Below are 16081 nucleotides of genomic sequence, written 5' to 3'. Positions count from 1 at the left end.
GCACCTGGCTGCAATCAACTGATTAACTGATTACACTTGCAAAAGGTATCCTATTGTTGAGTTGGAATGAAAACCTGCACCCACTGCGGCCCTTTGAGGACCGGTTTGAGACCACTGATCTAAGGTAATCTGATTCAAACAATTGCACAAGCTAACCGAATAACACCATCGAGGTCAAAACAACTGCAACAATAATCGCATATCAGGTATTCGATTATCGCCATCTGCTCCGGAATCCAAGTCCAAGCAATTTAAGAGTCAATCGCAGATCTTCATTGCGAACTTGCTCCCAGTAAACAGTCCTTGGAGCCGAGGATACGGTGAGGTGTTACGTCAATAAGATGGAGCCAGCTGTCCTGGAGGGTGACCTCGAGTTTGCCCCAGTCTCAAATTAAAGACACTTATACAAAAGTACAGTGGTACCTCGACATACGATCGTAATCCGTTCCGAGACTGAGATTGTATGACGAGGTTCTCGTAACTTGAGCGGACGTTTCCCATTGAAATGAATGGAGAATAATTTAATTCGTTACAGCCCTCTGAAAACACACCAAAAACAGGATATTGGATTGGAAAAAATGTTTTATTTCTTCTAATTCCCCATCTATTAACAAAGTAACACATAACTAGTGGTTTAATGGAAATAAAATGTGTTTAATCTAACTAAAATTGGGCGGATTTCGCCGAGGGGAGAGTGGCACAAAAGGGGTGGGGGGCTTCGTTTTTTTTTCCCACACAACGCACTCGTAAACGGAACAAACACTCCACCCTCACGTTCGCTATCGATGGGCTGTTTGCTGTTGTACTATTCCCTTCAAAATATTCCGAAAATGATGCACACAAATGTCCTCACAATCGGATAACGCACGACCACTTGCCAACGAGCAGCAGTCTTTTATCAGCGATCGCTCCGCTGCTCATGGGAGCTTTGGGGGCGCTGGCTAGCGCTCCCTTTTAGCTTGTAGCATCTGTGTTCGCATCCCCTTTGAACGGCGCCTATGATAGAGTTGCGACCGGGGATGCTATTGCGGGGAGTTGCGAGCCAGTGCCCCTGATGTTCTCATGAGCAGCCAACGAGCAGCAGTCTTTTATCAGCGATCGCTCCGCTGCTCATGGGAGCTTCGGGGGCGCTGGCTAGCGGCTCCCTTTTAGCTTGTAGCATCTGTGTTCGCATCCCCTTTGAACGGCGCCTATGATAGAGTTGCTACCGGGATGCTATTGCGTGGAGTTGCGAGCCAGTGCCCCTGATGTTCTTATGAGCAGCGAACGAGAAGTAATATAATACTCCTCGTATTAGATAAAAATAACAGGAAATGCAGCAGCTGAGCTTACCCACGTATTGATTGCGGGTAAAGTTTTATTCTGAGAAAGAGTGCCATTGCCTGTCGGCGTTGTGTGCACGAGTATACTTCATTACCCAGAAAGCCCTCTTTTCCCCGTGCATGCGCGTTGTGCGTTTCCTGGTCTGAATAACTCATTCGGTGCTCGTAAATATTGTTATACACGAAAGATATGCAAAAAAGACAGTGCCATGGCCACCTGGCTTGGTTGCATCACGAAATTTTGATCGCATGACGGGCGAATTATTCGATCGAAATTTCCGTCGTAAGACGAGAATATTGTATGACGAGGTACCACTGTAATTAAAATGCATACATCTATAATATTATCCAGAATAACCCCAACAGAAACTTTTCTGCATTTAAAAACTAAAGTTTCCTTCCTAATAGAATGGAATACAGTAATCCCTTCGAATATTGCAGCTTCAACAATCGCGGCTTCACTACATCGTGTTTTTTTTTCTCGGGGGGAATTGTTTTTGTTAATGAATTTATTTTTGTACGTTCATAAAAATGTGAAAATCCAGGCTGAAACTTGCAAGCGGAAGCCACTCCCCTGTCCTCCGCTTGCTACTAGGGTCTACATTAACCGCGATAATCAAGGGATTACTGTACAGTGGTACCTCGAGATACGAGCTTAATTCGTTCCGGGACTGAGCTAGCTCGATTTACTCGTAACTCAAATGAACGTTTCCCATAGAAATGAACTAAAAACAAATTAATTCGTTCAAACCCTCTGAAAAAACACCCAATACAGGATATTGGATTGGAAAAACATTTTTATTTGTTCTAATTTCCCATCTATTAACAAAGTATCAAATGACTAGTGGTTTAATAGTACTAAAATGCGTTCAATATTACTAAAATTAGACGGATTTCGCGGAGGTGAGAGACAGACAGGGGGGCTGGCTTTTTGCACGGCAACGCGCTCGTAACATAACATAAACAAATTTAAATGAACCTGGATTACAATGCAGACATCCTCAAAAATAAGTTTAATCTAACCTTACACTAAACTTAATTCTAATTTTGTTTTAAATTTTTATACCTTTCTTCTCCCGGGCTGGCTCTATTTCCTCCGTCTCCACCCTGACTTTCATATGCAACCTAACGAGGGTTGTTTGCTTTTGTATTCCTTTCAAAATATTCCAAAAATGATGCACACAAATTTCCTCACAGGGTAACGCACGACCACTTGCCAACGAGAAGTATTATATACGGCATTTGCACTGACTAATGGAAAAAAAACACTGAAAAAATGCAACGCCCAGTGCTCGTAGAGACATTACACGAGGGAGTTGCGACCAGAGAGACGTTACACGAGGGAGTTGCGGGGAGAGAGACAGTTCCCATGATGTTCTTATGAGCAGCCTCTCGCGTCCGCTGTATGCTTGTATATCAAAATTTGTCTCGTATCTCAAGATAAATATTTGCCCGAAATTTTACTTGGATCTCAAACTGCTCGTATGTCGGGGCACTTGTATGTCGGGGCACTTGTATGTCGAGGTACCACTGCACTATACTGTCATATCTTGAGATACGAGCTTAATGCGTTCCGGGACTGAGGTCGTATGTCTATTTACTCGTATCTCAAATCAACGTTTTCCACAGAAATGAACTAAATACAAATTAAATTGTACCCACCCTGTTAGGTTCACCAATAGGCATTCCCAAATGCATGCACAAATAAAGAGACAAAACAATCTTCTGGGTTTTCTTGCAAGAGAGAATCGAACCTTACATTCCACTGTCCAGGTTCGTTCTGGCGTCTCACGCATCTTTTCCTTGTTTATTAGCTTCAAGGACCCTTGTTCCAATGGACGTCTCAGCTCTCGAGGGAGGGGTGGGAAACAGGAGTGAGACGTCAAATAGTCAAGGACCCTAGTTTCAATAGACGTCTTAGCTCTCAAAACAAATGAAGGTCATGTAGAGCCGAAGGTTCTTTTCCACATTCCAGCAGTCCAAGAGGATTCGACCTTCCTGTTGTTTGGTATAACTAAGGAGCAAAGCATTTACATCGTTGCAAGCAGATGTACTAGAATAAGTTTTCTAATGTTAATAAGCTAAGTAAAGCAAAGCGTTCTTCATTGCGAGAAAAAATATAATAATGTAAGACTAATAACCCTAACACACCCTCTGAAAAAACACACCGAAAACAGGATATTACAATGGAAAAACATTTTTATTGGTTGTAATTAACCATCGACTAACAGAGTAACAAATAACTAGTGGTTATGATGTTTAATAATAAATTGAGGGATTATTCAATACAACAGGGAGTTCGCTGATAGGGGGAGAGGGAGAGGGAGAGGGAGAGAGAGACTTGACAGACGCGCTCGTAACGTAACACAAACTTTAAATTTAACTTAAATGAACTTAGATTCCTATATACACGAACACACAATCACTTAAAAAAGCCTTCATTACCGGCTTGCTTTGGATCCATTGTGTTTCCCTTAATTCTGCATTGACTAACGCCAAAAAAAACATGGAGAAAGTTCAGTGGTCCGCCCAGTGCTTTGCACAAGGGAGATGCGGCGAGAAAGTGCGCTGAAATTATAAGCAGCCTCTCGCAGCTGTCTTGAATGCTTGTATCTCAAAATTTGTCTCGTATCTCAAGGTAAATATTTGCTCGAAATTTTACTCGTATTTTAAATTTTTCGTATGTCGGGGCACTCGTATGTCGATGTATCCCCAAATCATAGAAGACAATAGCATAGTAAAATAGACTTATTTTCTTGATTTTTTTTTGGATAGCAATATATTGGCTTATATATTTCCTCGCTGAAACTTAAAGTTCCGGTGTTACCATTTTTTACACTAATTAAATGATCAAATATTGTCAAAAGGTATTTTATTATCAATGATAAAGGATCACAGAGATTCACAAGTATTGAAATTGTGTAAAAAAATGTCACAGGTTACCTCCTCAGTTTAAACCGATGACGTATCAAAATGAGCAAATGAGTTAGTGGAAATTAGTGCTGCAGACTCGTTTACTTTATCATGCGACGAGTTGAAGTACGAAATTGGACATGGCGCAGAGTTGCAAGATAGTTGGAAGGCGAAGATTATTCTGAAAAAGATTCCTAAAGTTTCTAATAGGAGGTAGAATCACAATATTGTACTCTCAAAACACACTAGAAATAATGAGCGGTGAGCACATGCAAGATTCACAACACGCAGGGCCCAAAGTTATTCATCAACAGGTAGAAGGAACACTTTGGATGTGTCACAGGAAATAGCAGAAATTCTAACACAAAAGACTAGGTATCTTTGATGTGGTTGTAAAGTGCTCGAAGCCCCAGATTGGCCCCACTACATACATCAGAGATGGCATTGAATGAATCTCCATGACGTCTCTGAAGGGCTAAAATCGGACTGAAATCATGTAGTCTGAGTCAGGCATTAGACAAAAAACCTCTCACACTAACAATCACGTGGAAAATTTGGAATGTTCAATCAGCCGACGATGGAGATTTTTGGGATGTGGGAGAAAAGCTTCAGTGGTCTGAGTGCCTCACTGTTATCGTGGTCCAGTTCGATGTCCGTTTGTGTGGGTTGTGTCATTAACGGGATCCAGTGTAAAACTATTGCCAAATCTGTCATGCAGATTAGCTGTTTCACTGCGGTCACCCCTTAGGCAATAAGCTGAAAAGTCAAGTCTATTTAATTACAAACTTGCTGATTAATTAGATACATTTTTTTTAAATCAGGTCTCACCCCTCTCTTTAGGTAATATTTTAGGAAACAGTGGACAAGTGGTAAGCTTGTCCGCCTTACAGTTCTGAGACCGATCTCAGAACTGGGGGTTTTGAGGGTTCGACCTTCCTGTTTGGAGTTTGCATGTTTTCCCCATGCCTGCATGGGTTTTCTCTATGTACTCCTAGTTTTCTCCAACATTTTAAAAACATACATGGTAAACTGGTTGAACACTCTAAATTGTCCCTAGGTGTGCGCGTGAATGTGTGTTTTGTCTCAGTGTGCCCCACAATTGGCTGGTAACCAATTCAGGGTATAAACTGCATCCCCGCCACCCCACCTCTGCAACCTTTGCGGTACAGAAATTGAAGGGATTTTATTTGTTATGATGTTATTTGCTTGGTAAGAATAATAGTTTTGATAATACTAGACAAAAATAAGAAGAGGCTTGCTCGACTTAGTTCCAGCCACACTCTCCGTCAGACCTGGGCATTGTATGGCCCCCGGGCTATATATGGCCATTTGGCGGGTTGAGACCGGCCAGCGTAAGGTTGATTGGAAATTACAAACTAAACGTAATTTCAAATTTTACCTCGCGCATAGACTAAACTGGCATTGCTTTCATTTCGAAGTCATTGTTATCTTCACGTGCATAATGACTTAATACGGAAACTTAGGCCTTCCAAAATGCCGGGTGATGCTAAAAAAAGAAGGATGGATTCTGAATGCAAGATTTTAACATAATATGGACAAAGTATTTATTTACTGAATTCAGTGATAAAGTTGTCTGTTTAGTTTTCGGAGAGCAGATCGCTGTGTTTAAGGAATACAATTTGAATCGGCATTACCAGAGTTAACATCCGGAGAAATACAAAAAAGAAAGGGCTTGGGAATCCGATGGGAAGCGGCAAGGAATTTTTACCAAGTGTCATGGATCCAGGGCTGCAGCAACCAAGACAAGCTTTGTGATAGCTCACAAAATTGCTAAAAACAGTAAGCCATTCGTCATAGAGGAGATTGTCAAAGAGTGCTTAGTGGACTCTGCAGCACTAATATGCCTTGAAAAAAAGAAGCATTTGAGCAAGTCCTGCAGCCCAGGCGAACCGTGACAAGAAGGATTGTAGGACATTGCGAGGAACCTGGAGCTTCAGCTGTAACATAAAGTTTTGACTTTTTCTCCTTGGCTTTGGACAAGAGCTGCGATCTCAGAGACACAGCGGAGTTACTCGTGTTTTTCCGAGGGATAACGGACTTCCAAGATTACGGAGGAGCTGGCAGCAACGCCGTCAATGCACGGGATGTTTTGACGTGTTTTGGTCCGGCCCTCCACAATATTTTGAAAATTATCTTTTTATCCTACAGGTGTTGGAGGATGATATGAGAGAACAAGGTAGAGGGATCCATGTTATTGTCCTGAACCAAGCTACGGTAAGCAAATCCTTAAACAACCAAGCATATTTTTGTATATTGCTTGTGCTCATTGAATTAAATTGATTGCTTTTATTCTCATTATATTATATAATGTGATCTGAAGCTTCACCACGAAGTGCACAAATAACAACAAATAAACAAACAGATAAATAATCAATAAATAAGAATTAAATAATCAATAAATAAATAAGTCGTCAACGATAAATAACTAGTAGTCAACATGAATAATTGGTCACATAAATAATTAGTTACAATAGTGACTAAAGTTTAGAACATTGCTACCCTCTACTGGACTCATTTCATCGCCGTACAAATTGCCGTATAACCGTACAAATGCAAAGCGGCACATATTTTGACACACACGCAGGGCACACGTAAAAGTCTAAAATGTATTACAAAGTGGACGGCTTTCGGCCATGGTAGAACGGACTCTTGACGCCATCTGGCGGACAAACGTGGGTATTACATCTCCCATTATAACGGCCGTGGAGGGAACTATTTCAGCGGTGCAGGGCACATTTTCACATGCTTTATTTATTTTAGGATAATTTGCTTATAATTTTCTCTCATTTTTGTGTTTCCTCACACCTTTCATACAAAAGGGGGACACTTTGATCAATTTTAAAGGGTTTAGTTGGTAGTTGTGTGAGGACCGTGGAACGAATTAGAGAAGTTACATATACAGTATACCTCTACTTACGAAATTTCCAAGTTACGAAAAAAGTTCTGGAACCAATTAATTTTGTAAGTAGATGTACGACTGTAAAAGCTTTCGTAACCTAAAAAATTTCTTACCTAGAGGCATTCGTTAGTAGAAGTATGGCTGTACAAGATACATCTTGACTAGGTCCTCCGAGGTACAGCACTCGAGTTGAGTATGGAGATGCCTTTTGGGAATAATAATAATAATCAGACATATGCTTTGTCATCATCATTGACTTGACAAAAAGCCTAATTGTCATACCCAGCTGCGTATGACGAAATTGGTGGTGCTTCTCCACAAAGTGCGCTTTCCCGGCAAAAGGCCCTAATAAGTAATAATTTCAGACTCGTTGCACTCTGCTGTGATGGATACATCGCATCTCCCCCCGAGCGCAACCAAATCCCGGCGACTGCAGAAAAAGTTTGCCTTGCAGATGCCAGCAAAAAAAGGGATCACTTACCTCTCACTGTCTCCTCACTTACCTTCAGTCAGCCAGCAGGAGGCAGATCACCGCCCAACGTCCTTCATGTTACCTGACCCCGAAGTTATTACACAGAAGGAGAAGATTGTGTGTCGTGCTTCCGCAAGTTCAGAGCCCTGATGGCTGTGGAAAAAAACTGTCCTTAAGCCTATTTGTCCGTACTTTGTGAGACCTGTAGCATCTGCCAGAGGGCAGCAGCTGGAACAGGTTGTGACCAGGGTGGTATGGGTCCCCGACAATGTTCCCGGCTCTGCTGAGGTAACGAGGGCTGGCAATGTCTTCCAGTGAGGGCAGAGAGCAGCCGACGATCTTCTGGGCAGTGTTAATCACTCTCTGCACTGACTTTTGTCTGCTGCCATGCTTCCAGCGTACCACACTGTAATGCAGTATGATAGGATGCTCTTCACAGTGGCTCTATAGAAGGTTACCAGAAGCTTAGTGTCCAAGTTGTTCCTCCTGAGTAACCTCAGGAAATTGAGTCTTTTCTGGGCCTTCTTCACCACTGCCGTGGTGTTTGTAGACCAGGAGAGCTTATCCGTGACGTGGAACCCCAGGAATTTAAAGGACTGGACCCTGTCTACACATACTCCATTTATGAGGAGTGGGGCCAGATCTGTGCTGTGTTTGCGAAAGTCCAGGATTATTTCTTAAGTTTTCGTGGTGTTCAGTGTGAGATTGTTCACCGAGCACCACGAAGACAGTTAATTGACCTCATCTCTGTAGGCCGACTCATCCCCTCCTGAGATGAGTCCGACCACAGTGGTGTCATCGTCAAATTTGATGATGGAGTTAGACTGGTGGGTCGGTGTACAGTCGTATGTGTACAGGGAGTACAGAAGAGGACTCAGGACACAGCCTTGAGGGGAGCCAGTGCTCTGTAATGGAGGAATAGAGGTGGGGACCAAGTCTAACAGTTTGTGGTCGGTTGGTTAAGAAGTTCTTTATCCACCAGCAGATGGAAGAGGATAGTCCAAGGTGGGAGAGTTTGTCAGATAGAATGTCCGGTATTATAGTTTTGAAGACTGAGCTATAGTGAATGTAAAGCATCCTCACGTAATTCCCATGGTGCTCCAGGTGGCTCAGTGCTGTGTGTAGAGCTACGGCGATGGCGTCCTCAGTGGATCTGTTTGCTCTACAAACAAACTGCCGAGGGTCAACTGAGGGAGGGATTGTATCCCTGATATGGCGGGCGACCAACTTTTCAAAGCACTTCATGATCACAGGCGTGAGTGCAACAGGCCTATAGTCATTCAGGATGTCAATGGTTGGCTTTTTAGGGACAGAGATGGGATGATGGATTGTTGCAGGGAACAATTGAAAATGTTTGTGAAAACACCAGCCAGCTGGTCAGCACAGACTTTGAGCACCTTCCCAGGTACTCCGTCGGGGCCAGCAGCCTTCCTGGTGTTCACAGTCCGCAGTACCTGTCTCACTTCATGTTCCTGAAGCTTCAGTGTACTGCTGCAGGGTGGTGAATGTGTTGAGACTGAATCCGATTTGTCAGTCTCAAAGCGGGCAAAAAACGGTTCAGTTCCTCTGCTAGTGAGGCATCAGCGTTAACAGACACATTATTGTCATTGTAATTGGTAATATGTCGTATTCCCTGCCACATCTTCTTTGGGTTATTTCCTGTGAAGTGCTCCTCAATTTTCCTTGTATATGCTGCCTTGGCCTTTTTAATGCCTCTCTTCAGCTCTGCTCTGGCAGCGCTGTATTGTACCTTGTCCCCTGACCTGAAGGCGGTGTTACGGCATTTGATGAGTACCTGTGTCTCACTGGTCATCCAGGGTTTTTGGTTAGGAAAAACCTGTATCCGTTTATTAACAGTGACGTTGTCCATGCAGTTTTTGATGTAGGAAAGTACAGTGTCCGTGTCGTGCTGGAGGTTGTGGTGTTCAAAAAGTTCCCAGATGGTGCTTGAAAAACAGTCCTGCATCTGAGAAAGGGCATCCTCCAGCCATGTTTTTATTATCTTTATTTGTGGCCTTGTTAGCCTCCGGAGTGGAGTTTATGCGGGGGTGAGGGACAGGCAGATATGGTCTGATCCAGACAGGTGAGGGAGGAATGTGTCTCTATAAGCATGTTTGATATTAGAATAAATATGGTCTAGAGTTGTATCTCCTCTGGTGTGACACTTCAGGTACTGGATAAACTTAGGCAGAACAGTCTTTAAACATGCTTTGTTGAAGTCACCACTCCATTGGGGTGGTCAAGCTGCTGTTTGTCTACAGCCGCTAGAGGACTGAATCTGTTAAAGTTGTCTGATTATGAGTATGAGCGTGAATGTTTGTCTGTCTTTTTGTGTTTTTGATTGGCTGGCCACTGAGATATAATCAATCGGTTAGATATCAAGGTGGAACAGGATTTAGAAATTTGGAATCGATTTCTGAACTCGCCAATAAGCCCTTTTTCAGGGATGGCGGCAAAGGATTTGGAAATTTGAAATAAATTTCTGAAATCGCTAATAAGCCCTTTTTCAGGGATGCGGCGACAAATTATGTAAAAAATATTCCGTCAAATGAAATTTTTGATGAAAATGCAGCATCAGTACTCCAAATGTGAAACTTGACGTGGAGGAACAAATAATCTCTGCGAAATGGGGAATTTGGGGGCACTGAAAAAGAAAAGAGAAGAAAAAAAAATAAAAAATCTTTAAGGAAACGCATTGAATTTGGGTTGGCAGAAGGAGCCTGGATGCTAGACCTACAGTATAAAGAAGAAGCACTAGCACGACCCAAAGTGGGACCGTCCATAACAAGTGATGCTGACCAACCAGCAGACATGAACATAGCCAAGTGGGGGATGAGGATCCACCTTTTGCACAAAGAGTTTTAATTGAGACCAAACCTTCTTAAAAAGGGTTAAAATAAATGAGGAATGAAAACGTCCAATGGATCCCCAGTCAAACACGCAGAGCTTCTCACAGAACTCCTCAAAGCGGTACAGCTACCAATGAAGCTGGCTATCTGCAAATGTAAATCACACACGACGGGACAAGACCCTGTCTCATTGGGGAACAAGCGAGCAGACAAAGCAGCCAAAGAAGCCTCACACTCTGCAAACATCTAGACGGCAATCTCCACGGTAGAAAGAGCCCAATCCCTGCCGAATTCCTAAGAGACATGCAAAATAAATGACCAGAAAAAGAGAAACTACAATGGGAAACAGGAGCCACCCAACACAAGAATGGCCTCTATGCAGTAGAAAACAAGCCATGCGTTCCACGATCATTGTTTGAAGTGATTGCCAAATTGAGCCATGGCAGGAGCCATGGCTCAACAGGAGGGATAGTATGGTTCCAGAGGTCTACAAACCTACTTTAATTTTTTTGCAGAAACTGTCTCACCTGCTGTAGACATAACTTTCAGGGCAATAAATGACCCAAGCAAGGAACAAGGTAAACAGGGACATATCCCTTCGAGGTTCTGAACATGGATTTCATCGAACTGAACCAAAGTGGCACATACAAGTACACCAAACGGGTTGAGATATGCCCATCCAAGAAAGCTGACACCATGGCAGTCGTAAAAGCCATATGCAAAAGGAACATCCCAAGCCATAGAATATCACTAGTCATTTGGAGTGATAATGGTGCTCACTTCGTGAACCACGTTATCCAAACTATGGGACAACATCTTGGAATCAACCTGAAATATCATTGCGCCTACCACCCCCAATGTGCTGGACTCATTGAAAGAACCAATGGAACAGTAACATTTAGACTCAGAAAAACCATGGAAGACACAGGAAAACCATGGCCAGAATGCCTGAGGGTGGTAGAAACACACATGAGAATCATTCCAACAGCACAGGGATGCACACCATTTGAGGCAGTGAACGGCGGACCCTTCCACTTACCAATATGGGAAAAAAATCTGGTGGTAGAAGAGAAAGGAGAAACAGATCCCTCACTCAGTGGTTATGCAAAATGTTCAAAGAACTGAAAAAATGCAACGCTCCGCCCAGTGCTCGTAGACATTTACACGAGGGAGTTGCAGCGAGATGATGTTCTCATAAGCAGCCTCTCGCGTAGGCTGTATGCCCGTATCTCAAAATTTGTCTCATACCTCAAGGTAAATATTTGCGCTAAATGTTACTCGTTTTTATCTCAAATTGCTCGTATGTCGGGGCATCCCCAATGTTTCACCGAAACGTCACAACGTTCAGCCATGCTTGCCTATGACGAGATTGGAAGGAATTTTGTTACCCTAACTCAGGTGTCTCAAACCGATTCCGCAAAGGGCCGCAGTGGGTCCTGGTTTTTGTTTCAACCGATCCAGTGTCGACATTTTAACCAATCAGGGTCTTCTAAAATAAGTAGCCCCTGGCTGCAATCAACTGATTACACTTGCAAAAGGTGTCCGCCTGTTGGGTTGGAATAAAAACCTGCACCCGCTGCAGCCCTTTGAGGACCGGGTTGAGACCCCTGCACTAACTGGTGGGTCCCTTGTTACTCCAATAACAATGCGTTCAAATCTAAACAATTTATTCCCCAAGGCATGGGAGTCAAATACAGCACGCTAGGTTCCTACTGACATCCTTTTCTTAGCAGAGATGTGTAAATTGACTGTGCTATTTAAATTATACAGTCTTTTATACACATGATAGACAAAGAGAGATAGTCTTCTTCCTCCGATTGGTCAACAGTTCATTTCTGGCCCTTCCCAGACATGGGAAGCGTTAAGTCTTCAGTCAGCCGGTGATCTCCTCCACTCGTTGACTCCTTGTAACTCATACCATGTTGCCCTTGTGACCTTTGGTAGGCACAATGCTCCATGGCTCTCTTTCATAAATGGGGACGCTGTGCTCAAATAAACAGACTCAACCTTCTTATAGAACACCCCACTGTGATGTACTTTTAAATGTTTATACTGGTTATTAAATATCAATCCGCTTTATATTATGCGGCATCACTTATATATCTGTACAGTGCCATCTCTGCTTACGAAAGTGTGTTCTAAAAGTGGTTTTTAAACTTGAGTTCGTAGAGAGGCGTGTGAAACACAGAGAGAAGAGACATTTTCCAAGGCGTAGATCATCAAGTTGGGCGAAAAAGCTGTCTGAAGGACGGAATTATAAACAAGTGAAAATTCCATCATTTTTTAAATGGCACGTTTCTAAGGTTTAATTTTCTATAAAAAAAATATAATTTTTATATCACTATGGTTTTTCCTCTGTCCAGTGTGGTTTTTTTTTCTCTTATTAGGGGTAGCAACGATTTTGTGTGCAAAGTATCGATTTTCCTGAAGTTACCACTAGGATTTGCAAAATAATATCATGATCTTATAGTTCAAAATCATTGCAGTGGAGGTAAAGGTTTTCCATTTTATGCTTCATAGGGTCATGTGATGGCCAAGAGAATTTTTGATACCTACTCACCCCATGAAGATGAAGCTATGATACTCTTCCTTAACATGGTAACTCGAGGTCGAGTTCTCATCTTTACCATTAAGGTAGGTAATTCAATCAAGTGTCCTTTACAAACCCAATGTGCTGCAAATACAGTCTTACGAATGCCTCTAGGTACAAAATCTTCAGGTTACAAAAGCTTTTTATATGCAAATGAGTGCCTCGAGATACGAAAAAGATCCAAGTTATGAAATCCCCTAAAAAGTAAATGCATTTCCTTATCAGTTATTTTATTTCCCAAATATTGTCGTGGTGCAATGATTCTCACTTTAGAACCTCGCTACACTCTACTGGGCTCTCATTGTATAAGATTCTCTCTTATGTATTTTTGACCGCCGTCTGTCATCACGGAGTTCTGATGGGGTTTTTTTGTTGAGTTTTTCCAACTGTGGATAAAGCTACTGCTTCAGTTTTTTTCATCATGTCTCCCAAGAAAATTACCAATGCGAATGTTCCCCGAAAATGTGGCTTTAGGTCGGATTGTTGCGCTCATACTCTTCTGGCTTCTAACCTGACAGGGACGCCGCTGTTGTCTGCTTAGATGTTTTCGGTTCGGGCTGGGGCCTTTCCACCCTGGCATACGCTGTCTGCCTCACTTCACGGGCTCTTCTCCTAGAGGGAGAGATTTGTCTCAAGAATATTCTCACTAATGCATCCACGTTTCTCACAGTCATTTTCATGTCAAATATTTTTTCGAGATACGCAAATATATTCACTAAATCCATGTTTTTAACATTGTTTCGTGCACTTATTGTAACGTCGTACGGCAATACGTCGAGGGGAAGAAGCGGGGAATAGGACCCAATCGCAGGGAAGCAGGCGAGAATGAGGGAGGTGGTGCTCAAACCAAAACTTTAATAACTTAAACAGGATCTTAGAAAATAACAAAAACTTAGAAATAAAATCACATAACCAAACCTGACAAGGGGAGACACGGGAAAGCGAGGAACGAGGCGCATGGAACATGATCGAGGTAACAAGCAAACATTGCTTGGACAAACAAAACCAGACGATCCGACGAATGACATAACAATCAGTGGGGTTTAAATAGACTGACATGGGTTGACGAGACAATTAGGAACACCTGGGAAAGACACGAGGGTGCAAGCAGGGAATACACCAGGGGCGGAGAAACCACACTTAAACACAATGGGCAATCACTCAGACAGGACACCAGGGGGGGAAAGCATAAAACCAAGCAACCCTAACACTTATCATGAATAAAATGTAAATATTCGAGTTGTTTGTTGAGCAGCAGCCGTGTGCATTTATTTTTGAGAAAAACACCATGCAGTTGTGGCAAGGTTTTCTCACACAAGCACATTTGGGATTCACAAATATATCCATGTTTCTCAAGAATACATTTGTGATTTTCACGTGATTATTATCGTTGCTAAAAAAACTCCATTCTTACTCAGGGCTTGTTTTAAATGTTTTTTTTTTCATACAGGATGAGGGGACATTCCATCTAAAGGATTCTGCCAAACATTTGCTAAAAAGTCTTGGCAGCCAATTCTCTCCTAATCTCAGCTGGAGGGACATGTGGACTCTGGTAGTGAAGAAAGGAGGTGATGTTTCAACGAGACATTGAGATGAGTAATCACAAGTAAATGAGGAAAAAAAGAAAAGACATTCGGCCAAACAAAATATAAACAAGAATTCAATGTTAAAAATAACTACAGTGGTACCTCGAGATACGAGCTTAATCCGTTCCGAAACTGAGCTTGTATGACGAGATTCTCGTAACTCGAGCGGACGTTTTCCATTGAAATGAATGGAAAACAAATTAATTTGTTCCAGCCCTCTGAAAAAACACCAAAAACAGGATATTGGATTGGAAAAAATGTTTTATTTCTTCTAATTCGCCATCTATTAACAAAGTAACACATAACTAGTGGTTTAATAGTAATAAAATGTGTTTAATCTAACTAAAATTGGGCAGATTTTGCTGACGGGAGACAGAGACGTGTGGGGGGGGGTTCATTTGTTTTCCACGACAACGCACTCGTAAACGGAACAAACAAATTTAAATTAACTTGGATTAATATATACAGACACTCAAACATACGTTTAATGTAACTTTACACAAAACTGAATTCTAATTTTGTTGTAATCTTTTGTACCTTCGTTTTCCGGTTTGGCGGTTTGCCACGCCTCCACCCTCACGTTCGCTATCGATGGACTGTTTGCTGTTGTATTGCCTTCAAAATATTCCCAAAATGATGCACACAAATGTCCTCACAATAGGATAACGCACGACCACTTGCCAACGAGAAATATTCTTTAAAGAACGATCACGGGAGCTTCTTTCCTTAGAAAGAATAACAGGAAATACAATAGTTGAGCTTACCCACATATTGATTGTGGGTAATGAAGTTTTATTCTGAGAAAGGTTGCCATTGCCTATGGGTGGTGTGCACGAGTATACTTCATTACCCAGAAAGCCCTCTTTTTGCCCGCGCATGCGTGTTGTCCGTTTCCTGGTCTTAGGAGAAACTCGTCTGAATGAATCGTTCCGTGCTCGTAAATATTGTTATACACGAAAGATATGCAAAAAAGACCTGGCTTGGTCGCATCACAAAATTTTCATCGCATGACGGGCGAATTATTCGATCGAAATTTCCGCCGTAAGACGAGAATTTTGTATGACAAGCGGTCGTATGACGAGGTACCACTTTAATTGAAGGTGTTCACTGACTAAAACATCTCAATATATATTAAAATTGCATACCATATTTATTCAAGTATAATGTGCACCCGTGTGTAACGCGCACCCATAATTTGTGACAAAAAATTGGTATGATTTTTTTTTTTCTCAGCTCACACCGAAGATTGCACCGTTACTGGTAATTGGCAAATGCTGAACACATGTCACCATGACAAAACATTAATTCACAACATATGGTACGCAGGGCAGCCCGATGGTGCGAGTGGTTAGCGCGTCGGCCTCACACCTCTGGGGTCCTGGGTTCAAATCAAGGACACGTCCACCTGTGTGGAGTTTGCATCTTCTCC

The 16081-nt window shown here is 42.3% G+C and overlaps 1 protein-coding gene across 7 annotated transcripts in view; it reads left to right on the top strand.

Moving 5' to 3' along the window:
- Positions 1 to 16081, top strand: part of pomgnt1 (protein O-linked mannose N-acetylglucosaminyltransferase 1 (beta 1,2-)) — a 120823-nt gene that overhangs the window by 32843 nt on the left and 71899 nt on the right. For all 7 annotated transcript variants that reach the window (XM_077594626.1, XM_077594623.1, XM_077594624.1 and 4 more), the window contains 3 exons: positions 6405 to 6470; positions 12997 to 13110; positions 14517 to 14634. In XM_077594626.1, coding sequence (XP_077450752.1) covers positions 6405 to 6470; positions 12997 to 13110; positions 14517 to 14634 — 298 coding nt within the window. The remainder of the gene's footprint in view (positions 1 to 6404; positions 6471 to 12996; positions 13111 to 14516; positions 14635 to 16081) is intronic.

This window comes from Stigmatopora argus, chromosome 24, assembly GCF_051989625.1.
Source record: "Stigmatopora argus isolate UIUO_Sarg chromosome 24, RoL_Sarg_1.0, whole genome shotgun sequence".
Classification (NCBI taxonomy): Eukaryota; Metazoa; Chordata; class Actinopteri; order Syngnathiformes; family Syngnathidae; genus Stigmatopora; species Stigmatopora argus.
The sequence above is the reverse complement of the archived record's forward strand: the minus strand, read 5'-3'. Positions and strand labels throughout refer to the sequence as shown.